At 43.3% G+C, this 26104-nt stretch overlaps 1 protein-coding gene and 1 pseudogene across 2 annotated transcripts in view; one reads left to right on the forward strand and one right to left on the reverse strand.

Moving 5' to 3' along the window:
• Positions 1-15779, reverse strand: part of NCKAP1L (NCK associated protein 1 like) — a 42776-nt gene extending 26997 nt beyond the window's left edge. The window contains exons 1-13 of the mRNA XM_080659341.1: positions 15614-15779; positions 14491-14601; positions 13540-13632; positions 11643-11699; positions 9776-9918; positions 8530-8620; positions 8303-8440; positions 7406-7454; positions 7152-7308; positions 1971-2027; positions 1656-1752; positions 495-604; positions 195-327 (exon numbers count right to left, since the gene is read on the reverse strand). Of these exons, the coding sequence (XP_080515467.1) occupies positions 195-327; positions 495-604; positions 1656-1752; positions 1971-2027; positions 7152-7308; positions 7406-7454; positions 8303-8440; positions 8530-8620; positions 9776-9918; positions 11643-11699; positions 13540-13632; positions 14491-14601; positions 15614-15715 (1338 nt within the window). The 5' untranslated portion in view covers positions 15716-15779. The remainder of the gene's footprint in view (positions 1-194; positions 328-494; positions 605-1655; positions 1753-1970; positions 2028-7151; positions 7309-7405; positions 7455-8302; positions 8441-8529; positions 8621-9775; positions 9919-11642; positions 11700-13539; positions 13633-14490; positions 14602-15613) is intronic.
• A 1335-nt stretch (positions 15780-17114) lies between these two features.
• Positions 17115-19177, forward strand: LOC308244364 (RNA transcription, translation and transport factor protein-like; annotated as a pseudogene). Its single transcript has 3 exons — positions 17115-17532; positions 17750-17967; positions 19057-19177. The product of its transcript is annotated as an RNA transcription, translation and transport factor protein-like (transcript).
• Positions 19178-26104: the final 6927 nt, after the last annotated feature.

Below are 26104 nucleotides of genomic sequence, written 5' to 3' on the forward strand. Positions count from 1 at the left end.
TCCTATTTCTGTGTAGCTTCACCGTGGGGGCAGTAGGGGGAGAGGGAAGACTGCTGAGATTATTAGTCTTTCTTTTTTCTTTTAACAAATGTAGAGGGTGAAATCTCGCTTTTTGAGATTCAGCCAGGGTGTTCCCCAGGGGAAATGACGAGGGATCACCCTGAAATTTCCAAAGTATAATCAATTAAACATACTTGAATGATGTCACTGAGCACAAGAGCATCAAATCTGGCCAAGTACTGGAGGTGGTATTGCTGTAGCACTTTGATGTGTCTTCGGACCAGCCCCCTAATCTCCTCCAACAAGAAAAGCAGTTCTGCAATGCTCCTACAAAGTCAATGAGAACAGAGAGATGTATGAGACTAGAAATATGAACTGAGAAAAGACAGTGATAACAGGGCGGAAACAGAGGTCTCCTAAGGTCATTTGATGCCTCCCTGTCCCTTTTCCCAGTCCATTTAAGGTCAAGATTTTTAACCATGTCAAGTACTAACGAGTCAGTGTAGTCCTCAGGTGTCTTTGTCTTGGTGACATTTTCCGTGTGGCGAACCAGCCAAGTGACCTCATCACGAATGAAAGACAGGGCCATGAAAATATAAAGGGCCTAAGGAGAGGACAGGGACTATGAGAATTTCCAACTTTAAAAATTGATTTCAAAGCACAGAGAAAACTATCATAATATGCATATGGATACAATTGTGTAGCCACATCAACAATAGTGCCCAATAAACACAGAGACCCACAAAAAACTATGTGGCACAGAATCAGACATGTACATATATAATAAAAGTGTAATAACCTAATTAGACAGACAGCCGAACAACCTTCCAGACGTCATTCTGGACGTCATTCCAGACGTCGTTCCAGACAAAGCTGCTGCGGCAGGGGCCGAGGCAGGGGCAGTTAGGGGCAATCAGGCAGGCAGGTGAGCAGTTAGGGGAGATCAGGCAGGCAGGCAGAGTGGTTAGGGGCAATCAGTCAGGCAGGCAAGCGGTTAGGGGAGATCAGGCAGGCAGGCAAGTGATTAGGGGCAATCAGGCAGGCAGGCAAGTAGTTAGGGGCAATGAGGCAGGCAGGCAGAGTGGTTAGGGTGGATCAGGAAGGCAGGCAGGCAAGCAGTTAGGATCCAACGGTCCCAGATTGTGAGAGGGATGTCCAACTGCCGGTTTAGGCCCAATTCCACAGGGATCGGGCCTAAACCGGCAGTTGGACATCCCCCGAGGGGTCCCGGATTGCAAGAGGATGCAGGCCGGGCTGAGGGACACCCTCTCCGTGCATGAATTTCATGCACAGGTCTCTAGTGTACATATATTGACATTAGCTCACAGTCAATCCTCTTTCCTCCCTATCAAATTAAATTTTAGAAAAGTTTATTAGACATTATGTGATTTTTAAAAAAGCAAGCTCTATCTTCAATTAGTTCATACTCAAATAGAGGATAAGTACACAAATATTAAAATAAATGCTGTACTATGATAGTGCTCAAAAAAGAGATACAAGAAGTCTGGGGTACTCCAAGAAGATTTGATAGGATTAGCATATACAAATACAAATAGATATCAGAAGACTTAGAAATGCAAAAATTCATGAATGCAAAGTCACTTCCCACATAGCAACTTTATCATCATTTCCCTCCCAACATTTCTTTCTCTTACCTTGGGACCCAGTAGTCCTGGTTCATCAGTTAACACAGTCTCTAGCTCCTTCACTGCCATCCGCAGAAATTGGCGTCGTTGACAGTGAAACTGGCCACTGGGAAACAAAAGTGGACATGAGAACATGGCCTCTCCCACCCTTAAAAACTCTCCAAAGGTAGAGGAAGGCTCAATGTTAAGAAAACACAAGAATCTGAGAGTAGCAGCAAGTTCTTGGGTTGAGGCAATAGACTCTTCAGAAACTGGGGGTAAGAACAAAGACTAGAAGAGATTCCTATTCCATCCCCTCTTGAAGAATCCACCACCCACCTTTACCTGTTCGCAATTACATGTTCCTTGCTTTCCTTTATGTCTGCCACTCGCTTGCCATACCTGAGGATTGACACAAGCACAGAAGGGTTGACCATACCACTGGTCAGAGGCCTTGTCGCACCTTCCCAGTCCTCCCCAGAGATGCCAAACTACAGCCTGGGGTGCATGGACAGCCCTCACTGTCAGAATCTTTCCAAACCCTACTTTAACCCTGGACCATCTATATATACAAAAGCCTAAGCGACCAGAACCACCGGTCGCTGTGACGCTCACTGACCACCAGGGGGCAAACACTTAACACAGAAGCTTCTCCCTGGTGATCAGTGCGCTCCCACAGCCAACCTCCCCCAGCCAGCCAGCTTCCCGTGGTTTCTCCCCCCGGCCGGCAGTCCCCAATGGTCCGATTGGGGCTGGCCCCTGGGCCGGGGAATTGGGAGTGGGTGGCAGTGGACGTGGCCCCTTTCCCAGGAGGGCCGAGGGCTGGCTCCCTCCTTGGGGCCAGCAGCCAACCTCCTGTGCTCTGTCTCTCCCCCCTGACAGCAGGCCCCAATCGGCCCACCACCCGCCCGCCACGGTGGTGGTGTGGTGGCAAGGGAAGGAGGAGGGGAGAGGTGGGGAACTGTGCGGTGGTGGGGCACCGACAATGGTGGCGTCAATGTCTGTTCTTTCTGCACCCAGCCTGGCGACCATCACCTCCTCTCCAGCCCAGCCCTGATCGCCGGCCAGGCCTAGGGAGCCCACCCATGCACGAATTTTGTGCACCAGGCCTCTAGTTAATTAATAAGAGATTTATAGGGCTTAGAGACCATTCATTTCCCGTCATTATTTTGCAGATGAATAAAGTAATACCTGGGGGGCGGGTAATGACTTGCCCAAGATCAAATAGGGTTTTAATGGCAAAGCTGGGAGTAGACTCCTTGTCCTATGCTCCTGCCTTGACACTTTCAAGACAAAGTACTCTTCCAGGTTTGAGGGAGATAAAAACAGCAGTACATAAATATGACACAGACCCTGCTTTCAAGTAAAACAGTTACTCTAGCTCTACCTTGGATCCCATTCCTACCCAACGCTCACCTCTTAGAATTTAACTTTATCTGTTATCCCTTTGTCACTTAAATCTCTCCCTCTCCACTGGCTTATTCTCTTACCCCAACAAATAAGTTCAAAGCCTCCCTTATTCTAAAAAAACCCCTGGCTTGACCATGACAATCTACTAAACTTTGGCTGTTCTCTCACACGACCAACTCATCCAAAGGGACATTTATGCTCTTTTTACTTCTTTACCTTTCACCCTTGAACCCCACAAACCTTTGACACTAAACAAATTGCTCTAAGGTCAAGGTGAACTCTGGAATCACCAAATTAAATGGTCTTTTCATTGTCCTTGGTCTGTATGTAATATTTTACTTTCCTCACAACATCTCTTTTTTTCTATGAGTGACCAGTGCTCCAAAATCCTACATTAGGCTCTTTCCTCTCTATGTTCCTCATATCTGTCTTTTCTTGTCCTCTATCACTATTGCCACCACATTAGTCTAACTTCATAACCTCTCATTTCCCTTCTCCAAACCACACCCTTATTGAATTTAGCACACAAAGAATTTAGAGCTGGAAAGTATCTTAATTAAATCAGGATTCAACTCCACTGGCAAATAATTATTTTACCCTCTACACAGTATGATGTAAAGAGACAGGATTAAGAGTTGAAAAATCTAGAATTACTTCCTAATTCCACCTCTTAACTGAATTACATTTAGACTGTTTTCATTTTATCATTTATTTTAAAGGATATTAATACTTATACCTGCTTATAAGTATTGTGAAGATCAAATTATATCATTTATGCCAAAGGCTCCCTAAACTATAAACCTTATGTGTTAGTTCTTGTTCTTAGAGATGGGGAACTGAACATAAGTCAAACATCCTTTCTAATCCTCAGATTGGTATTCATTAGAAAGTTTTTCTATATATCTAGATTTATCTAGGTATATAGATATAACTAGATCTATATATACAGATATAGATCCAAATTCACTTCCTATAACTTCAGATTATTAATCTTAGATTTACTCTTAATTCTGGCAATTATTTCTTTTATAATACTCAATTGTTGAGAGTATGAAGAATCAGTATTCAGATAGATTATAGATAATATATCTGTTTATATGGCAATTTATTAAGCTATTAAAATTTGAAATATAACTTTACCTCAGTTATTCCACTTCTGAGAATTTACCCTATAGAAATGTTCACAAAGGTATACATCTAAGAACGTTCATTACAGCCTTGTCTGTAAATATTTTTAAGAGATGAAACATTTCAAATGTCCATCAATAGGGGATTGGGTAAATAAATTGTTACAACAACATAATGGAATACTATTTGACTATTAAAAATAATGTTAAGTCTCTATAGATTGATATGCAAAGATATCCAAAATACACTAAGTGGGGGGAAAAGCAAACTGTAGAGCATAATGTGGAGTGTGGATCCATTGCTTTTTTAAAATTTCTTACATAGGTTGAAAGTACATACACACCTTCACATGTTTATCTATATACTAGTAGCCCTGCGCACAAATCCGTGCCCCAGTAACTCTCTGCCTCCCTACTGTAGCTCTCCGCCCACTGCCCCCGCCCCCTCACCCATCCCCTCCCTCATAGCTTGCTGCCCTGCCTCCTCCTGTAGCTTTTTGCTGCCCCTTTGTAGTTCACTGCCCCACCCTCCTGCAGATCCATGATCTGGTCATTAGGCAGTTGGTTGTTAAGCCTCAAGGCGTAACGGATAATTAGTATATTCTTCTCATATTATATAGGATATAAAAGCCTAATATGCAAATTGTCCCCTCGGGAGTTCAACTGGGAGACTGGGAGTTTGATTGCTCACTATGACATGTGCTGACCACCAGGGGGTAGCGCAGAATGAAGGAAGGCCCCGGCCGGCAGTCGGAAAGCCCCAATCTGCCCTGATCACCTACCAGGCCTAGGGACCCTACCCATGCATGAATTTCGTGCACCAGGCCTCTAATTTATATATAAACACAAGCATCTGGAGGACATACACCAAACTATTTTGGGAGATGAGATTGTAGCCAACTTCTACTTTGTATTCTTTACATTTCTGGATGTTCATTTTGCAACTATAATGTATAATGAAGGTATTTTACCCCTCCCCTAATCCCACACCTCCTCATCATTATAGCTCTCCCTTCACGGTGAAACTTCTTGAAAGTTACTTATTAAATTCTTTATCTCTCACTTGCTCCTATACCTGCTGTAACCCAGTTTTGAACCTCACCACTCAACTGAATTTGTCCATAGGAAGAACACTAAGACCATCTTTATGTATAGCCAAATCCAATAAACATTTTTCAGTCCTCACTTTATTTGACTTCTCAACATCATCTAACATAGATAACCAATCCTTCTGTCTTGTAATGTCTTCTCTTGACTTCTGCTTTCCCTCTTCTTCTCAACATCACACTGATTTCTCTGCTTCCACTGGCCAAAAAATATCAATATCCCCAGAGTTCTGTCCAAGTCCCTTCTCACGCTACATGTTCTCCTTGAGTAATCTCACCTACTCCTATGGCTTTGAACACCATTTTACCAATCTTCATCTGAATCCAGATCTCACTCCTAAATTCCAGAGCCACAACCACAAAGTAAATGGTCTAACACACATCTATGTTCAGTGTCCTATAAATACTTCAAATTCAACCTGCTCAAAACTGAATTCACAATCTTTCCCCCACAAACTTGCTTTTATTCACATATTCTTTATCTTAAGGAATATCAAGTATCTATACCAGAAATCCTGACTTCATCCTCAAATCCTACTAATTTACTTAATTAATCTCTGCTTCTACTTTTGCCCTCTAGTTTTCTTCCCGGCAGCCAGAGTGATTTCTTCTAAAATACAAATATGGTCATGTCACTCCCCTGTGAAAGTTTGAAATCATTCAATGACTCCCTTTCCTTTTTAGGACAGGTTCAAAATCTGTGACAGGACATACAAAGCCAGAAATAATCATCTCTCTCTCTCTCTCTCTCTCTCTCTATATATATATATATATATATATATATATATATATATATATATATATCCTCACCTGAGAATATGTTTTCATTGATTTTGTGAGAGAGAAAGCAGAAGGGAGAGAGAGAGAAACATCAATATGAGAGAGAAATATCAATCAGTTGCCCCCCATAGGCACCCCAACTGGGAATCAAACCATAAACTAGGTATGTGCCCTGACCAGGAATCAAACCTGCAACCTTTTGGTGTATGGGATGATGCTCCAACCAACCGAGCTACCCGGCCAGGGCTAAATCAGTCTCTTGACATCCATACCTTTGTAACCCAGCTGCCCATGCACTGCACTACTTGTATTTCTTAGAACTTGACATGCTCCCTTTGCCTCAAAATCTTGATAGTTTCTCTGCCTAGAATATCTTTTTCTGCCTGGAGCAACTCCCTGCCTTTACACACACACACACACACACACACACACACACACACACACACACACACCACTACACCTGTTTAACTCTTCAGGTCTATCAGTCTCCAGGTTTTTCTGGATCCTCCAAAGCCAGTTTAGGTGTCCTTCTAAATGCTTCTATTGTACTTTGTGTTCATACATCATAATCCCTTTCTATATCACAACAATTTGTCTATTTTTCACCAATTTGTAATCTCCTTAAGAGCAGAGATTCTGTCTTTTTTTATTTAATAAGCACATATATAGCACTTAAAATGTACCAGGCAATTTTCTATGTGCTTTATAAGTACCAATTATTTCATTCTTCATAACAACCCTATGACGTAGGTCACAAGGAAGTACTATTATTATTCCCATTTTATAGATGAGGACATTGAGGTATGGCAAGGAGAAGTTAAGTAACTTGCCCAAGATCACAAAGCCAGTAAGTCGTAGAGCTAAAATTCAAACCCAGGTAGCCTATTTCCAGAGTCCATCTTCTTAACTTCTATGCTATGTTAGTAATTAACATATCCCTAAAATTCACTGAAGTGACTAGTAAATAGTAGGTATTCAATAAGTATTTTTTCAATAATTAGAATTAATCCTTACCACCCATACTCAGGACACTCGTGGAGACTGAAAAGCATGTGAGCAGGGGCTAAAAGCCCCAAAAGAAGAGTTTGGTTCTCATGTCTCACCCTTTAAAACTGCTAAACAGGTCCTCGGTGACCTTGTGCACCTGTAGCACTTCATCCCGGATGAGGGTGATGTACAGGGAGCCCTGCAGACACAGCTTCCACAGCTTCTGGCACTGGCTATTAGAGTTGAGGCACCCATGACAAAGAAGAAACCCAACTGCAGGTGGGTAAAACAGTGCAGAGGAAGATTTCAGAGCTTGCTATCCATGAAATATGCTGCTATGTCTCCTCCCACCTAATCCCACAAAATTTACTGATAATCCAGCGCTCCATCACTTCCACAGACAGGTATTCACAGGCCATCTGCAGGAAGAGAAGCAGAGGTAGTCAAGCAGTTATTTAACTTGGTCTTCCCCTAAGGACTAATGCAGTCAAGCTAAAATGTGAGTACCAAAACCAACTTTTATTTCACCAGACTGGATTACAGCACTCTGATAAGCCAATAGCTAGGAAACCTGGCAAGAACTTATTATGTCTGAATTAGCAGGGTTAATTATGGGAGTGAAGTAAGCGGGGAAAATATAGTTGAGAAAAAGAAAAGGAGCTTGGGATATAAGTCAGGACAAACAAAAAGTTTAACATAACTTCTCTTTAACAGTTCAAATATTTTTAATAACAGGAAAGCAAAACTCAAAACCTTCTCATGATTTCTCCCTCGTTTGGATTCTTTTACCATGTAAAGTATAAATCATTAATTTGGTACTCCTCATTCATCTTGTGCAATAAGTTATATTTCTATGACTACTTGTCATATCTTTCCTACTAGACAATAAGTTCTTTGAAGCAAGGACGTTGGGTCCACAGTAGTCGAATAAAAACATTTGTTAAATAATTTATGCCTATGCTCAAGTTCCTACTGGGTTGAATAGGTGCCTAATGACTCAGTTTCACCCATCCATCCATCCATTCATTCATTCTGTGAATATTTACTAAATTCCTTCTATGGGCAGGCACACACTAATCCTGGTCCAAACAAATGATCCAACCTAATCACGATTTTTTTTAAGCTACAAGAGGTGATCAACTTAGAGGATGTCCTAGAAGAGGGCTAAAGTACTCTTAGGGCTGATATTTCCTGAAAGAAACACCCTCTACAGAGATGGCCTTGGCAGAGAGAACGCCTCCACTGACAAGAGGAAAGGAGAACTTACTGTGTCTGAAGTAGCAGGGTTAATCATGGCAGGGGGGCTGCTGATGAGACTTAGAAGCTGGGCACTGCGCCACTGCTCAGCTCCCTGGTTCCTTCTAACGAAGAGGAAGTGCAAAGAGAGGAGGGCACCACTCACAGCCTGTGGGGAAAAACAAATGAATCCTTAATGTCAACAATGGGGAAAATATACTTCTGCCTGAGGAATTCTCTCCTCTCTGGTGAACTTGCCTTTGTGTGAGGCCCAAACTCCTCTGTCAGCTTCTTCAGAGGGTGATCATACTCCAAGACCATCTGACTTAGACGGGGAAAGCTGGGGTCACTGAAAGAAAACCGAGGAAAGAGGAGTTTCAGCTTCCCTTAACCATGACATAAACTCTCATGTTTGATATAGGATAAAGACACGTGCATAGGCTGGCTGGCATTCTCCACCACCTCCAAAGAAATACTAAAAACTTTGAATTACATATATGGAAAATCCACTCCAGGCTCAGCTATGATTAGGTAGAACTACATATTTTTGAGCAGGTCCATGAAAATGTATTCCATATAAGCACCCAAAATAGGGTTGGAGACATGATAAGTACTCTATAAACTTATGTCAATTAGTTATAAATCAAGTAATATATATGGACCCAAATCTGTATACAACCCAAAAGGATATAAACACATTCAGCATATGCCTAGGTATTCATGTAGACACATGGAAACACACACCATGAATAGAACAATGTGCCACAGGCTACTCTGATCCCTCTGGTCTTCATTTTTCAGCCCTTAAATACTTTTATTTGCACTAACGGAGGAGCACAGAATTGCAGATATTCCAAAATCCATTTCTATTTTGCTTCAAATGTATTATCATACAGTGCTTACTTCAAAAGGCTTTACCTTGCTAATATTATTCCAATCAATACTATAAAAATTTTTTTTCTTTGACTTTTACAATAGCCTGAAGAGCAAAAGGGAAGCCAGCCCAGGATTAAAAATTGATCAGAGCCTGGCTTGCCTGGCTAAGTGGTTGATCAATTGGCCTATGAACCAGGAGGTCATGGTTCAGTTCCCGGTCAGGGCACATGCCCAGGTTGCGGGCTCAATCCCCAGTGTAGGGCGTGCAGGAGGCAGCCGATCAATGATTCTTTCTCATTATTGATGTTTCTATCTATCTCTCCCTCTCTCCTCCTTTCCGAAATCAATAAAAATATATATAAAAAAGAATTTTTTTTAAAAAAAAAATTTTAACTGATCAGAAACAATGAAAACTGGTTAACCATATTTTTAAAAGTTAACTACATGTAAAAGTGCACTTGTTGGTATGTGCACTTATAAGTATTCTAAGTTGTCTGATTTTACCTGGGTCATCACGTAGATTACAAGTTCTCATATGAGGAAGCATGGCATCATTTCCTTTGTGTCCACCCCCTACCTCATAGCATCATGTATGAGATTCTTCACCATCTATATCCCCTTAACTCACCTATGCCCATGCAGCATCTCATGGGCACAGTTGTACACACCAATTAGTAACCGTCGATCCTCAATCCGTGACAGAAGCAAAATAACTGAGGTGTAAGTCACAATCAAGTCCAGATAACTTCGAGTGAAGTCAAAGTTGAGACTCTATAAGAAAGATACATAGGAACCCAAGAAGAGCAAGGCCAATTTATCCCTACTACCCCAACTATTCCAGAGAGTACCAAATAAACTCTCAAAGGATCTATTTAGAAGGAGGAATTCACAGGACTAAAAATTCAAGAGAAAATTGGAATAAGTCAGGGGCCAAAAGTGAGATCAGGATACAAGAAGGCCAGGAAATAAGGAAAATTTAGAGGTTGGAGGAAGTGGAATAAAGACTATATTAAATAAAATCACATTGATAATCTGTTTCACATGTAAACACATTTTAACTTCAGCACTTTTTATGAAAGAACTATAGTCCTGGAATGAATAGCTATTCATTCATTACATAGTATACTATATACAGGAGTAGACAAAAGTAGGTATATAGTTGTAATACAAATAAATTATATATATAAAAGCCTAAGCAACCATTACAACCGAATGACCAGTGGTTCTGGTTGACCAGTTGCTATGATGCGCACTGACCACCAGGGTGCAAATGCTCAATGCAGGAGCTTCCCCCTGGTGGTCAGTGTGCTCCTACAGCCACTCTCCCATGGCCAGCCAACCTCTCGCAGCCCCTCCCCCTGGCAGGCCGGCCCCAATCGCCCTGATTGGAAGCTCCTGCAGCCCCCAGCCCTGGCCAGCTGGCCAACCTTCCACAGCCCCTCCTCCTCCACCCATCAACCTCGATCACTGGCCAGGCCAAGGTACCCCACTCGTGCACGAATTCGTGCACCAGGCCTCTAGTACAATAATAAATAATAATACAAGAATAAACTCTGGCCCAGCCCGTGTGACTCAGTGGTTAAGTGTAGATCTATGAATGAGGAGGTCATGGTTCAATTCCCGGTCGGGGCACATGCAGGCTCCATCCCCAGTGTGGGGCATGCAGGAGGCAGCTAATCGATGTTTCTCTCTCACCAGTGATGTTTCTATCTCTCTCTCCCTCTCCCTTCCTCTCTGAAATCAATAAAAATATATATTTAAAAAAGAATAAACTCTGTGTTTCACATACTCATAACTATAAACCTATTTTTGCCCACTTTTGTATATACATTATTATATGTTATACTAGTGGCCCAGTGCACAAAATTCGTGCATGGGGGGAGGGGGTGTCCCTCAGCCCAACCAACACCCTCTCCAATCTGGGACCCCTCAGGTCCAGGACCGCAGGCTCCTAACCACTCACCTGCCTGCTTGCCTGATCACCCCTAACCACTCTGCCTGCCAGCCTGATCAACCCTAATTTCCCCCCCTTCTGGCCTGATCACTCCTAACTGCCTGCCCCTGCCGGCCTGCTCCCCCCAACTGCCCCTTCCCCGCTGGCCTGCTCTCCCCCACCTGCCCCTCCCATCAGCCTGATCTCCCCCAACTGCCCCCCCTTACCGGTCTGCTAGCCCCCAACTGTCCCCCCTGCTGGCCTGCTCACCCCCAATTGCCCTCCCCTGCCAGCTTGATCGCCCCTAACTGCCTCTGCCTTGGCCCCACCACCATGGCTTTGTCCTGAAGGACTTCCAGAAGGACTCCCAGAAGGTCTCCCGGTCTAATTAGCATATTAGCCTTTTATTAGTATAGATATTATATATTATATATTATATATTATATATTTATTATATATTATATAGTCCTGGAGGAATAGCTATTCCTCTACTCCCTCCCATTTCACACAGTCCCAAATGAGACATTTTCTGTGGATAAATGAGAATTGCACAGAATCTTACAATATCAAAATGGCACTGGCAGGCATCCATGGTGTTGAGAAGTTCATATACATGATCCTGAGGGTAGAATTGGAGATGAGAATGAGTAAATAATAAAGAGAATATGACTTCTACTACCAGAATTTGAAGAGAAGGGTTCTCTTCCTTATAAGTCTTAGGAAACCACTGAGTAACATAAGAGAGGCATTGCTGAATAGAGGGAGTTCCTCCCCAGTAAGTTGTCAGTGGGCCCCTATAGGGCTTTACCCTGCCAAATGCCATATTTCCACAGGCACAGGTCACATATACTCTTCCTGATCTTATCATCCCAGTGCTTCCAGCATGCTTTCCACTACCTCTACCAATGTCTTCCTCCTTCTTAATCACTACTCTTAATTCCAAGATTAATAACCTCTGACCTGACCCTCCTTCAGATCTTACAGTTTTTCATGTCCCCACTTCCCTCTTTATTATGTGATCTGATCAATGGCCTGAATTATCTCCCTAGGTTAGACACAGGTCATGAAGCAGAGTCCCATGTTATGGTACTATCTGAAGTAATACTATAATATTGTCCCAGGTTGTGGGCTCAATCCCCAGTGTGGGGCATGCAAGAGGCAGCTGATCAATGATTTTCTCTCATCATTGATGTTTCTGACTCTCTCCCTCTCTTGCTCTCTGAAATCAATAAAAATATTTTTAAAGTGTGTATTTTAAGCATTTGAAACACATTATCAATTTGCCTTTCAAAAATATTGTACTAAATAATGTTTAGTTTGTTTACATTGACAAAAATAATGCATGCTCATGGTTTAAAGTTCAAATAAAATATCATTCGTGTAGTATTGCTACTAAACACTGTTAACAATCAGACAAATCCAAATTGAGGGGTATTCTCAAAAATAACTAGTCTGGATGCTTCAAAAAGGTCAGTGTCAAGAAAGACCAAAAAAATATCTGGGAACTATTCTAGATTAAAAACTGAAGAGACATGCCCTGGATGGGTGGCTCAGTTTTTTAGAGCATCAACCTATGCACCATTCCATGCACTGAAGGGTCGTGGGCTCAATTTCCAGTCAGGGCACATACCTAGGTTGCAGGCTCGATCCCCAGTTGGGGCACATGTGAGAGGCAACCTATTTATGTTTCTCTCTCACATCAATGTTTCTCTCTCTCTCTATCTCTTACTCTCTCTCCCCCTCTCCCCTCCTCTCTCTCTCTTTCTCTAGAATCAATGAAAAACATCTTCCAGTGAGGATTAAAAGAAAATAAACTAAAGAGACATGACAACTAAAATCAATGTATGATCCCTAAACAACTAGAGGAATGTGAATATGGGCTATATATTAACTAATAATATTGTAGAAATTTTACACTTCCTGAGTATGATCATTGTATTTGGGTTATGAAAGAAAATATCTCATCCTTAGCAGCTGTATGCTAAAGTATTTAGGAGGGAAATGTCATGATGTCTGCAATTAACTCAATGGTTCAGGAAAAAAAAATGAAGACAAGCAAACATGGCAAAATACTAACAATTAGGAAATCCAGGAGAAGTATATTTGTAATAAAATATTGGGGAATAATACTTTAAAATTCTTAACTCAAATAATACAAAATGTAAAGTTTAATAAATTAGTTATTTTTTAGTTTAATGTATAATATTCCAAATCTTTCCTATGTATATACTAACACTATGTGTAGTGTATAAGCTTAGTATCTTTTAAAATAAAAATATAATTGTATCATACACTATTCTGTAACTCATGCTCATTTAACAACTTAGATACCCTTCCATATTAGTACATCTTATTTTTTAAAGAAATCATATTAAGCAACATAAATGAACATTTATTTAAGAAGGAATAGCCTCAGAAAGACAATGCCCACCTTGGGACCCGAGTTAAAGGGAGCTCACCCGAAATTCCATGACATCCACAAATGACTGGTAGTAGTTGGTAAGGAATCTAATTATCTCAGCTTTTTCCCGATGTACTGGTCCTAAATGTTGCTGAGAGAAATACAAAACAAATTGTTTTTTAAAGTAAGAAGACAAGTGTTCAAAGTAACCCAAGAATAGGGGTTATACCTAAAATATTCTTGAAGAGACTTGAAATACACTGACAAAGGAACTTGGGAAATCTCCAACTCTCAGCGGGTCTTTAAACAGAGGAGGTTTTCTACCTAGGAGGTAGGATAGTTGCATGTGATTCTGACTAAATTTAGAATGCTAAGTGAGAGGAAAATTCAAGGTTGCAGGGGTGGGCAAACTTTTTGACTCGAGAGCCACAATAGGTTCTTAAACTGGACCGGAGGGCCGGAACAAAAGCCTGGATGGAGTGTTTGTGTGAACTAATATAAATTCAAAGTAAAGGAGCGGAGGGGAGAGCAAGAGAACCGGATAGAACAGCCAGATCCGGCCCGTGGGCCGTAGTTTGCCCACAGCTGTCCTAGAGGTTTATCAAAGTCAAAAGAAGCAGAATGAGAAGATGCTACAGGTGAGATGATAAGGAATCTAGTGCTAACATTCATAAGGGATATCCCACCAGATGCATAATTCTAAGATAATTTGCAAGGAAACGCTGAGGGGGAAACAGGAACGACAATAAAATATACGCGCCCTGCTGAGTTAGTAGAGCTCTCTTCCTCTACAAAAAAAACGTGTTCTCATGAATTTTGCGATGGAGAAAGGGGCAATGCTTTGCTCCAACTTACCCTGGGAAAATTCTATCTTTCTCAGAATTCTCAAAACTACAATAACCTGAAGCCCTGTGATTGAGCCTAGGAAAACTAAAAGATTATGCTATTTCCTGCCATCCAAGCATAGAGTTATTTCAGAGAAAGGAGAGAAGAGGGATCGCACTCTCACCGTGCTGTTTCGGACATCTATGTTGGGAAATTTCTTGTTGATGTACTTGAGAGATGATTCCATGGACTTTTCCAGTAAGAAAGGTGGCTTGGATTTGGGGTCTGAACAAGTCTGCACAGAAAAACCACACTGTATCTCAACCCTTTCTCCTGCCCCCCATAAACATACCTCTTCCTTCATCATTCATTCTCACAAAAATCTCTCTTAGGGAAAGGGAATCTGGGGATTCATTATAAAAGCATGAGTAGGTCAGGAACAAGTTCAAGGGCATTAAGCCAACTATCAGAAGAGCTAAATAACCTGGCATCTTGTCTTGCTGTGTAAAGTTTAATGTCTGCTTGTCCCCAGCACAAAGAGGAAGCTCTCCCCACCCTTCAGCTGAAGCCGGAAGTAGTGAGAAAAGCAGCTGCTCAGGAGTTAGACTTTGCGGGAGACTCAGTGTCACAATTATGTCCACTATATAAGTAAGTCATCCCAAAGAGCTATTAAAGGAGACGTGGAGACAGAGAAACCATGTTCCTGGTGATATGCTTTATTTTAAAAGTGCACATAAGTTCCCTCCCCAGGTCCACCCCACTCCCACCCGTCTTTATCTCTTTACTTCCCTTGCCACAGTTCCTATCCTAAACACACAAATATACAACCACAGCACGAGCTATCTCAGACTCTAAGTACCTCAGAAAGCAACTACTCTTTTTGTTTTCATGTAAATATCACAACAATTTTTTTTTTCCTTTTTGGGAAGTACTTCTTCAGATGTTTTTGCTGAGACCCAACTTTGGATATCTTCAGAGGCTGAGGGATCAGCAATAAACAATACAACCCAGAATTCTAGACCCCAGACTGTTACCCAAGTCACTCATAACACAATTATTTACCACACCACCCCTACCCCATAACCAGCAGAAAACAAACACTCTCACTGGGGTGAGAATCATACCTAGAAAGGGGGAGCCCTGAAAAAAGCCGCCCTGTCCACTTCGCCTATATAATCCAAGTGACTGAAGGCCAGTTAAGCCAGTGGGAAAGAGGAGAAAGTCTCACCACTGGACCTGCTGGCCTCAGGGTTCCCAGCCCTACTACTGCTAGAATAATTAGTGCTAGTTCAGTTGCTCATGCTTACCTTCTTGATGTTATACATACGAATGAGAACCCCCTGACCACGATCATTCAGGATAGTGAGCTTTTCTGCTAATTTATGCTGGTAGGCAGAGGTCAAAGACATGGTGGCCACCAAGAGCGCGGAACATGGGACAGTAATGCCTGATCTCCCCAGACACTTTCAGCTTGGGTGGTGACACCCTCTGGGCGGAGGCACCCAGCCCTTTTCGTGTGCTGGTCTTCCTGTTGCCTCTACAATTGGCTCATGGGTAAAAGCAGTCAGTGCGGCTCACAGGCCCTCAGAACCCTCTTGTGCTTCCTCTTGCACATTCAGCAGGGGAGACTTCCTCTTTCTAGCTGTGCAGCTCAGGCTGTGAAATGGGTGGAGGCAGGGGAAGGAGACAGGCTTTCAAGGCTCTTCAGAGTCTGGCATCAACCTTTTCGGCCTTACTCCTCCACTAGTGTCCTATATAAAGCTCTATAGCAGATAAATAAATATTGACCACCCCACTCCCGTGCACCTTTATATTTCCTTTTTTTATATCCCCATCAAGAATGCCTATGTGATTCTCTCCTGAACCCTAGGCCCATCCATTTTTTAGGGCCCAGATTAAGTCCCAACTCCTCTTAATTATCCCATCCAATGTCAAATATTATATATATAACATTGAATTTCTTGTTATATTTTTTTAAATATATTTTATTGACTTCTTACAGAGAGGAAGGGAGAGGGACAGAGAGCTAGAAACATTAATGGGAGAGAAACATCAATCAGCTGCCTCCTGCACACCTCCCACTGGGGATGTGCCCGCAACCAAGGCACATGCCCCCGACCGGAATCGAACCCGGGACCCCTCAGTCCACAGGCCAACATTCCATCCACTGAGCCAAACCAGTTAGGGCTCTTGTTATATTTTTAAATGTATGTATTATCTCCCCCAATTACATCATAAGCTCTTTAATGATAAGCATTGTATCTTATACTTCTTTATACTCCTCGAAATGCTGTAGTACAGTGATTCTCAAAATGTGGTCACACAAGCATCACCTGGAAACTTATTAGACGTACACATTCTGAGGCTAAATCCAAAACTCTGGGGTAGGGTCCAGTACTCTGGTATAACAAGTCCTCCAGGTGACCCCAATGCACTCTCAAGTTTGAGAACACTGCTCTAATACAATGGTGGTATTTTTGGTGTGTGTTTTTTTGTTAATTCTCACTTGATTTTTAGAGAGTGGAAGGGAGGGCGAAAGACAGAGAGAAACATTGATGTGAGAGAGACACATCAATTGGTTACCTCCTGCACATGCCCTGACCACGGCCAGGGATCGAGCCTGCAACCTAGGTACATGCCCTTGACTGGACTCGAACCCAGGACCTTCAGTCCGCAAGCTGACACTCTATCCACTGAGCCAAACCAACTAGGACTGCAATGGTTTTTAAAGGTAGTTATGGCCCTAGCTGGTTTGGCTCATTGGATAGAGTGTCAGCCTGTGGAATGAAGGGGGGACAGAGCGGGAAGCCAGGACCATGTTCCGCCGCAAGCTGACAGCCCTCGACTACCACAACCCCACTGGTTTCAACTGCAAAGATGAAACAGAATTTAGAAACTTTGTTGTTTGGCTTGAAGACCAGAAAATCAGACACTACAAGATTGAAGACAGAGGTAATTTAAGAAACATCCACAGCAGTGACTGGCCCAAGTTCTTTGAAAAGTATCTCACAGATGTTAGCTGTCCTTTGAAGATTCAAGATCGACAAGAAGTAATTGACTGGCTTCTTGGTTTAGCCGTTAGACTTGAATATGGAGATAACGCTAAAAAATATAAGGACTTGGTATCTGATAATACAAAAATGCTGACAATGCAGCTAAAAATGCAGAGCCATTGATCAATTTGGATGTTAATAATCCTGATTTTTGCCCTAACCGGTTTGGCTCAGTGGATAGAGCGTTGGCCTGTGGACTGAAGGGTCCCGGGTTCGATTCTGGTCAGGGGCACGTGCCCAGGTTGCAGGCTCGATCCCCAGTATGGGGCATGCAGGAGGCAGCCGGATCAATGATTCTCTCTTATCATTGATGTTTCTATCTCTCTCCTCTCCCTTCCTCTCTGAAATCAATAAAAAAAAATTTTTTTTTTAAATAATCCTGATTTTAAGACTGGTGTAATAGCTTTGGCTAACCTTCTTCAGATTCAATGTCATGATGATTACCTGGTAATGCTTAAGGCAATTCGCATTTTGGTCCAGGAACGCCTGACACAGGATGCAGTTGCTAAAGCAAATCAAGCAAAAGAGGGGTTACCTGTTGCTTTACACAAGCATATTCTTGGTTTTGACACAGAAGATGCAGTTCTTAATGAAGCTGCTCAAATTCTGTGATTGCGGAAAAAAGATGGCAGCTGGCAGGACGGAGGTGAGGGAGAGGAAGTGAGTGAGTGAGGGTATGAAAGAAGAGTGTGTGGATGTGCGTGGTGTGTGTTGAGTGAGTGAGGGAAAGTTAAATCTTGCAGGAGCAGCAGGGGCTGGCAGACAGGCTCTCCTTGACAAGGAGAGACTACCACCGCTGCGGGCACTCCCCGGATGGCGGGACTCCAGCACGGAGCCCACGCCATCTTGAAGGGGAGAACGGCCTTTTTTAGGAACTCATCAACACCACCAACCAGACAGGCCTTGGAACTGCCCCACGACCCAGCAGCCACTCCAGCCAAAATCCTGCTACCCCAGCTGCAGACCCACGGACCCTGGGACCTCCACCTCCAAAGGAGCACCGCTCGGCAGCAAAAACACCTCCAAGACCATGTGGATTCCTGCAACAGAGAGGAATTGACAGGAATGCTCCAGCCATGAAGACAGAAGAGAAATAGTCCAGAGATGGAAGACGCTGACGACGCCTTGCCATACTAGCAGTCAGCAGCTGTGCGTCGCGGCAGGTTGCCCAGGACCAAACCAGAGAGGGTCGGACCTGCATTACCACATTTATCCACCATCCAAACTGAAATATCATCGCTGACATGTACACATAAGGAACTGTTTGACATTGAAATTGGGACTCAAAAGAACTGTTGGCCCAGAAAGAAACTCACTACAGACTGATTCATTTGCCTCCCAGCATAACCATTATTGCTTGTCTCATTTTCGGTTCTTATAAGTGTATTTCTAGTATCACATGATCTCACTCATCTAGGGGAAATAATGAACAACATAAACTGATGAACAAAAACAGACCCGGAGACAGGGAAGCATCGATGAGACTGTCAAACCTCAGAGGGAAGGTAGGGGAGGGTGGGGGTAAGGGGGAGAGATCAACCAAAGGACTTGTATGCATGCATATAAGCCTAACCAGTGGTCACGGACAACAGGGGGGTGGGGGCATGCGTGGGGAGGGGTTTGGGATGGGAATGGGGGGATGAGGACAAATATGTGATACCTTAATCAATAAAGAAATTAATAAAAAAAATTCTGTGATTGCTGCATATAAAAGAGCTCAGAGAGCTACAGACAAAAATTAATGAAGACATAGTAGCTGTTCAGGCAATTATTGCTGAACCAAAGACAGAACACAGACTGGGGAAAGTTGGAAGATGAACCTTTTAAGATTTCAGCCTCTCGCCTATTTAGTACAGTTGGGAACCATGCACACCGTGGTATGTATTTCAAAATCAAACATCACATTTTCAAGGGAAGAATCCCAGAAAATTGCCTATGTTTTAGAGATTTACCATCATTGCTTTTTCTTTAATAACGTTTGGGAAATCGGAAAAAAATAAAACGGGATTAATCATGCCAATTGGTAGTCTTTAGAGAAACTTCATTGGAGTTCCTCCTAGAAACTAAAGGAGCCCATCCAAAGGTAGTTTAAGTACACCAGAGCAGGGCCTCGTAACCCTAGATACAAATCAGAACCCCCTGTGGGACTCTTTTAAAGCCACAGTTAGCCAGCCCCCATTCGTGAAGATTCTAACCCAATCATTCTGGAGTGGGGCCAAAGGATCTGTCGTTTTAAAACTATTCAGTGTTTCTCATACACAAGCAGGATTGAGAACCACTTCTCCAAGACTTAAATATAATATCAAAAACTTCCAAACCGCCCTAACCGGTTTGGCTCAGTGGATAGAGCGTCGGCCTGCGGACTCAAGGGTCCCAGGTTCGATTCCAGTCAAGGGCATGTACCTTGGTTGCGGGCACATCCCCAGTAGGGGGTGTGCAGGAGGCAGCTGATTGATGTTTCTCTCTCATCAATGTTTCTAACTGTCTCTCTCTCTCTTCCTCTCTGTAAAAAATCAATAAAATGTATTTTTTTAAAAAAACAAAAAACTTCCAAACCTCTGAGAACCCATAGAACATATGGTGGAAAAAGAGGAATTGAGTAGCCTGAACAAAACTTATTCACATCACTTGAATGAAAGGTACTGTGCTTTCCCTCTCCTCAAATTTCAGCTATTTGCCTTACAGAGAATTGTTTCCCTCTTCGAATGACACTTCCCTTTGGACTCTTGAGATAAATGCTTCAAGAATAAGGTAGGTCTCAAGATCTTTTAGTGTCAAGATACATCAAGGTCTCACCAAGGCTACATATATTAAACCAAATGGCATCCATTATAATGTTGGCCTCCCTACTTCAATATTCAACTATTAATAACTAGAGGCCTGGTGCACGACATTCATGCACTGGAGGGTTCCTTCAGCCCAGCCTGTGCCCTCTCGCAGTCCGGGACCCCTCAAGGGATGTCCAACTACCTAAGCCAGCAGTTGGACATCCCCCAAGGGGTCCTTAGCGCTGCCGCAGAGGTAGGAGAGGCTCCCACCACTGCCGATGCACTCACCAGCCATAAGCCCGGCTTCTGGATGAGTGGCACTCCCCCTGTGGAAGCACACTGACCACCAGGGGTCAGCTCCTGCGTTGAGCATCTGCCCCTGGTGGTTAGTGCGCGTCATAGAGAGCGTTCGTTCTGTCATTCGGTCTATTTGCATATTAGGGTTTTATTATATACGATTAGGTGAATAATTCAAAGTTGCTGATTCTCACTGCCTATTCTGAAGCACTCTTTATTTATTAAGACCAGTCTTATCAGTGTGGTCAAACTTCATACTTTTCTAGGCTGTTGACTAAAATAAAGGTTTGGGGTTATCTGAGGATAATATTTAGGTATTAAAGCTCTTTTCCCATTATCTTTAAAAATCTAAAGATAACTATATACAGTATTGTATTATATTGTAGCCTTTATTATTTTTAAATATATTTTTATTGATTTCAGAGATAAAGGGAGAGGGAGAGATAGAAACATCAATGATAAGAGAGAATCATTGATCAGCTGCCTCCTACATGCCCCCCACTGGGGATCGAGCCCACAACCTGGGCATGTGCCCTTGACTGGAATCAAATCTCAGACCCTTTAGTCCGCAGGGCAATGCTCAATTCACTGAACCAAATCAGCTAGAGCTAGCCCTGTTTTTATATATTTTTTTCTTTTTCAATTACAACTGACATACAATATTATATTAGTTTCAGGTGTGTAACCCAGGGTTAGACAGTATATAACTTACTAAGTGATCATCTCAATAAATCCAGTACCCATCATACATAGTTATTACAAAATTATTGGCAATATTCCCTATGCTGTACTTTACATTCCTGTGACTATTTTGTAACTACCAATTTATACTTCTTATTCCCTTCACCTTTTTCACTCATCCCTCTAACTCCCTTTTCATCTGGCAACCATCAAAATGGTCTCTATTATCTATGAGTCTGTTTCTGTTCTGCTTGTTCATTTATCTTTTTTTTTCATATATATATATATATATATATATATATATATATATATATATTATTGATTCTTTACAGAGAGAAAGGGAGAGGGACAGAGAGTTAGAAACATCGATGAGAGAGAAACATCGATCAGCTGCCTCTTGCACACCTCCTACTGGGGATGTGCCCGCAGCCAAGGTACATGCCCTTGACCGGAATCGAACCTGGAACCTTCCAGTCTGCAGGCCAATGCTCTATCCACTGAGCCAAACCGGATAGGGCTGTTCATTTATCTTTTAGATTCGATTGTTGATAGAAATGTATTTATTGTCATTTTATTATTCATTTTTTAAATCTTTTTTTCTTCTTTTTAAAGAAGGCCAGTTAACATTTTATGTAATACTGGTTTGGTGGTAATGAACTCCTTCAGCTTTTTCTTGTCTGGGAAGCTCTTTATCTGTCCTTCAATTCTAAATGATAGCTTTGCTGGGTAATCTTGATTGTAGGTTCTTACTTTTCATCATTTTGAATATTTCTTGCCAATCCCTTCTGGCCTGCAAAGTTTCAGTTGAGAAATCCACTGACAGTCTCATAGGAGCTCCCTTGAAGGTAACCAACTGCTTTTCTATTGCTGCTTTTATGTGTCTTGGTGTGGGCCTCTTTGGGTTGATCTTGTTTGGGATCCTCTAGACTTGTATGTCTATTTCTTTCACCAGGGTAGGGAAGGTTTTCGTAATTATTTTTTCAGATAATTTCTTGTTCTCTCTCTTCTGCCTTCCAGCACCTCCATGATACAAATGTTGCTATGTTGAAGTTGTCCTTGAGGCTTCTTATACTATACTCACTTTTTGGATTCTTTATTCTTTTTGCTGTTCTGATTGGGTGGTTTCTACTTCTTCAAAATCTCTGATTTGATCCTCTGCTTCATCTACTCCACTGTGTATTCTTCATTTCTGACTGGTTCTTTTTTATGTTTTCCAGTTCCATTTTTATGTTTCATATCTCTTTGTTGAAGTTCTTACTAAGCTCAACTACTCCTCCCCTAAATTCATACACAGTGTTTTTGATCTCTGCATGTACTATATTGCTTGTCTCCCTTTTGTTTACTAGTAGCTCTTTTCCTGGGGTAGCTTTTTTATTAGTAGCTCTTGTTCTGTTCTTTAATTTGGGACATGTTTCTTGTCTCCTAATTTTGGCAGCCTCCCAGTGTTTGTTTCTATGTATTAAGTAGAACTGCTACATCTCCTGGGCTTGATAGAGTGGTCTTATGCAGTAGATATTCTGTAGGGTTCAGTGGCACAGCCGCCCCTGTCACCCAAGCTGGGCACTCCAGGTACATCCTCACCCCACCATGTGGGCTATGTACACCCTCCTGTTGTAGTTTATCCTTAATTGTGGTTGGCACGTCAATGGGAGGGACTTAACCCAAGGCCATTCAGCTGCAAGGACTTGCTGCAACCACCATGGAGGACCAACTGTGCAGGGACCCAACCCACAAAGTAGGACTTACTTCAGCAGGGTTCTGATGCCTGCTTAATCTGCCTCTTGAATGTGTTGTTTGTAGAGGTGGTGCTTTTATGTGGTCTGAAGCTGTCCATCTGGTGCGATATCTCTGGGGCCTCCCAGGAGGTGCAGGCCAAGGTCAGACACTACATGTGTTCTGCCCAGGGTTGCCCAGCATGAGCCACAAAGTGATCTGCCGATGGCTGCTACTTGCGCTGGGCTTGGAAGTGCCCAGGCAAAGCCAAGCTCTGGACCAAGGCCAGCTTCCACTAGTGACAAACCTGAGGCCACACAGCATGAGATACTGGGCACACCGAGGCCAGATGCTGCTTGTTTGAGAGATTTTTAGGAAAGTTTGAAGCATGAGCCAAGACAGGCCATTGGAAAAGTCACTGGAAATAGCATGGTTGAGTTTGAAAGTTGGGTGGGTCAGAGTCTCAGGGAATCACCAAGAGTTGGGCTAATGGTGGTAGGCAGGTTGATAGAGGCTCAGATATGACATCAGTCTTCTGGGTCTATGTGGGGAGGGCGCAGAAAAGGAACAATGGCCTCTGTCAGCACTTCTGTCTGGGAGAAAGCTGCCCCTCCAGCTCTTGTCCTAATGCCAGACAATTCAGTTCCTCCCTGTATGTCCCTGGTGTCTTTTGAGCTGTTGCCCCAGTGCTGCACTAAGAGCAAGAAAATCTGAGTAATTCCATGCATGGGCCCTTTAAGAGGAACTCTTACAACTCCAGCTGCCCTCCATCTCACTCAGCCTCAATCCCTGCTGAGTTTTACAACCAGAAGTTATAAAACTCAGCAGGGAACCAGCCATATCTCTGTCCCTCCTACCAGTCTCAATGTGGCTTCTTCTTTACGTCCCTAGGACTTCTATTCAGCTAGAAGTCTGGTGGTTCTAAATCAGCCGTGGGCAAACTACAGCCCGCGGGCCGGATCCGGCCCATTTGGCTGTTCTATCCAGCCCGCGGAGCCGAAAGAGCGGAGGGTTCTCTTGCTCTCCCCTCTGCTCCTTTACTTTGAATTTATATTAGTTCACACAAACACTCCATCCATGCTTTTGTTCCGGCCCTCCGGTCCAGTTTAAGAACCCATTGTGGCCCTTGAGTCAAAAAGTTTGCCCACCCCTGTTCTAAATGATGATTGTTCTGTAGTTTAGTTGTAATTCTGATGTGATCATGGGAGGATTTGTGTATCACATTTACCTACTACCCCCATCTTGACCAGAAGCCGCACTGTAGTCTTTATTTTCCAGAGATCCAATTTACTTCATAATAAGTGTTCATGGCTCTAATATAATCGTTAAAATGCAGTGTAAGCTTTAAATAACCACCCTGGTTTGTGTTCCTGAAAGGTACCTGAATCTAAATCCCTGGACTTAATCACCTAAATGCCCTCAGGAAAACTGACATTTAACAGTCTAGTTCTGTGCCCTTTGTCTATGCCTGAGGCATGATACAAAGCAGAATTGAAATGGGCTATTCTAGGCACTTTTCTATCCTTGCTGCTTATGCCAGTCTGCTTTGATCCTTTTTTCCCCCTTATCAGACTATGCTGTCCCTGCTTTGCAGAAATCTTAGCTATAGCTGTTGCCTAGAAACTTGGGAGTCCTTGAAGTGAATGTCTGCTGGGATAGCTAAAGACAGCTAGCCATAAGGGAAGGTAGACCTCCTATAGGCAGTAAAATGCAACAGATTTTAGATGGTGTGTTCTTAGTTCACTTCTGGGAGTCTTCATATGGTAATATCTGCAACTTTAGAGATTTCAGATTGGCATCTATAATAATGAAAGTGTAATATAATAATTAGACCGGACAGCAGAACGACCTTCTAGATGTCATTCCGGACGACTTTCCAGATGAAGCCACGGCGACAGGGGCCAAGGCAGAGGTGCTTAGGGGTGATCAGGCAGGCAGGTGAGCATTTAGAGGCAATCAGGCAGGCAGGCAGAGTGGTTAGGGGTGATCAAGCAGGCAGGTGAGTGGTTAGGGGCGATCAGGCAGGCAGGCAAGCAGTTAGGGGCAATCAGGCAGGCAGGCAGGCAAGCAATTAGGAGCCAGCGGTCCCAGATTGCAAGAGGAATGTCCAATGACCAGTGGGATTGGGCCTAAAATGGCAGTCAGACATCCCCCGAGCGGTCCTGGATTGTGAGAGGGTGCAGGCCAGGCTGAGGGACACCCCTCCCCCCACCCATGCACAAATTTTGTGCACTGGGCCTCTAGTTCTTAAATAAGTATAAAGTAGCCTGAACTTGAACATGGTATTGTTCATTCTTCCAATCCTCTCCCCCCAAAAGTAGCTATGCTGACTTATCTGACAAGTAGCATTCTCCTCTGGCAAAGACTTTAATTTAGATACGTTTGGAGAAGAGGTGGAAGAGGGCAATGCTAAACAGGTAAGTGAACCAGCTGCCTCAGGTTGCTTTCTCCAGCACTCAAGCTTATGGTGTTAAACTTCATCTTATGCCAGTACTATGAGTATTCCCAGGAAGCCTGCCTGATTAATACTCTATTTAAAGTACTCTACTTAAAACAACCTATAAGACTAAAAAAAGTGGAGAAACCAAGATGGTGGCATAGGTAAGCACCTAAACTGCTGCCCCGCACAACAATTTCAAAACTACAACTAAAAGACAGAACAGAATCCATCCAGAACCACAGGAAAGCTGGCTGAGTGGAAATTCTACAACTAGAAGGAAAGAGAAAAGCTCACAGAGAATTGGAGGTACGGCAAAGGGTCTTTGTGCGCGCAGAGAGGAAGGGCGGCTGAGAGCCTGGCTGACTTTCTCTGGCGGGAGGGGGAAGGAAGCCCCCAACGGCACTGAACCCCAGTTCTGACTGCACTGAACCCCAGTTCGTGGCGAAACCCCATGGACCCAGGCTCATACAGGGGGAGTCTGGACTGTCAGGTAGAGAGAAAGTCACCCGGAGACTCGGAGACCCGGAGGAGACCCAGGGGAGCCCCAGCGGGCAGGGGTCTGGAGGCGCGCGCACCAGTGCACAGAAGGCGGAGGTTGCCACAGGCTTTCCCTAGTGGAAGGGAGTCAGAAGCTCCTGACTGCACTGAGCCCCAGTTCTGACTTCACTGAACCCCAGTTCCAGGCGAGCTCCTGGGGACCCACGCTCTTGCAGGGGGGAATCTGGACTCTCAGGCAGAGACTCGGGAGCCGGGGAAGGCAGAGGTCTGGAGGCGCGCGCGCATGCAAGGGCAAGGCTGACGGGAAGCCAAGACTGTCTGCTCCGCCCTGAGACTCCACCCCATCCA

This window comes from Plecotus auritus (assembly GCF_963455305.1).
Source record: "Plecotus auritus genome assembly, chromosome: 3".
Classification (NCBI taxonomy): Eukaryota; Metazoa; Chordata; class Mammalia; order Chiroptera; family Vespertilionidae; genus Plecotus; species Plecotus auritus.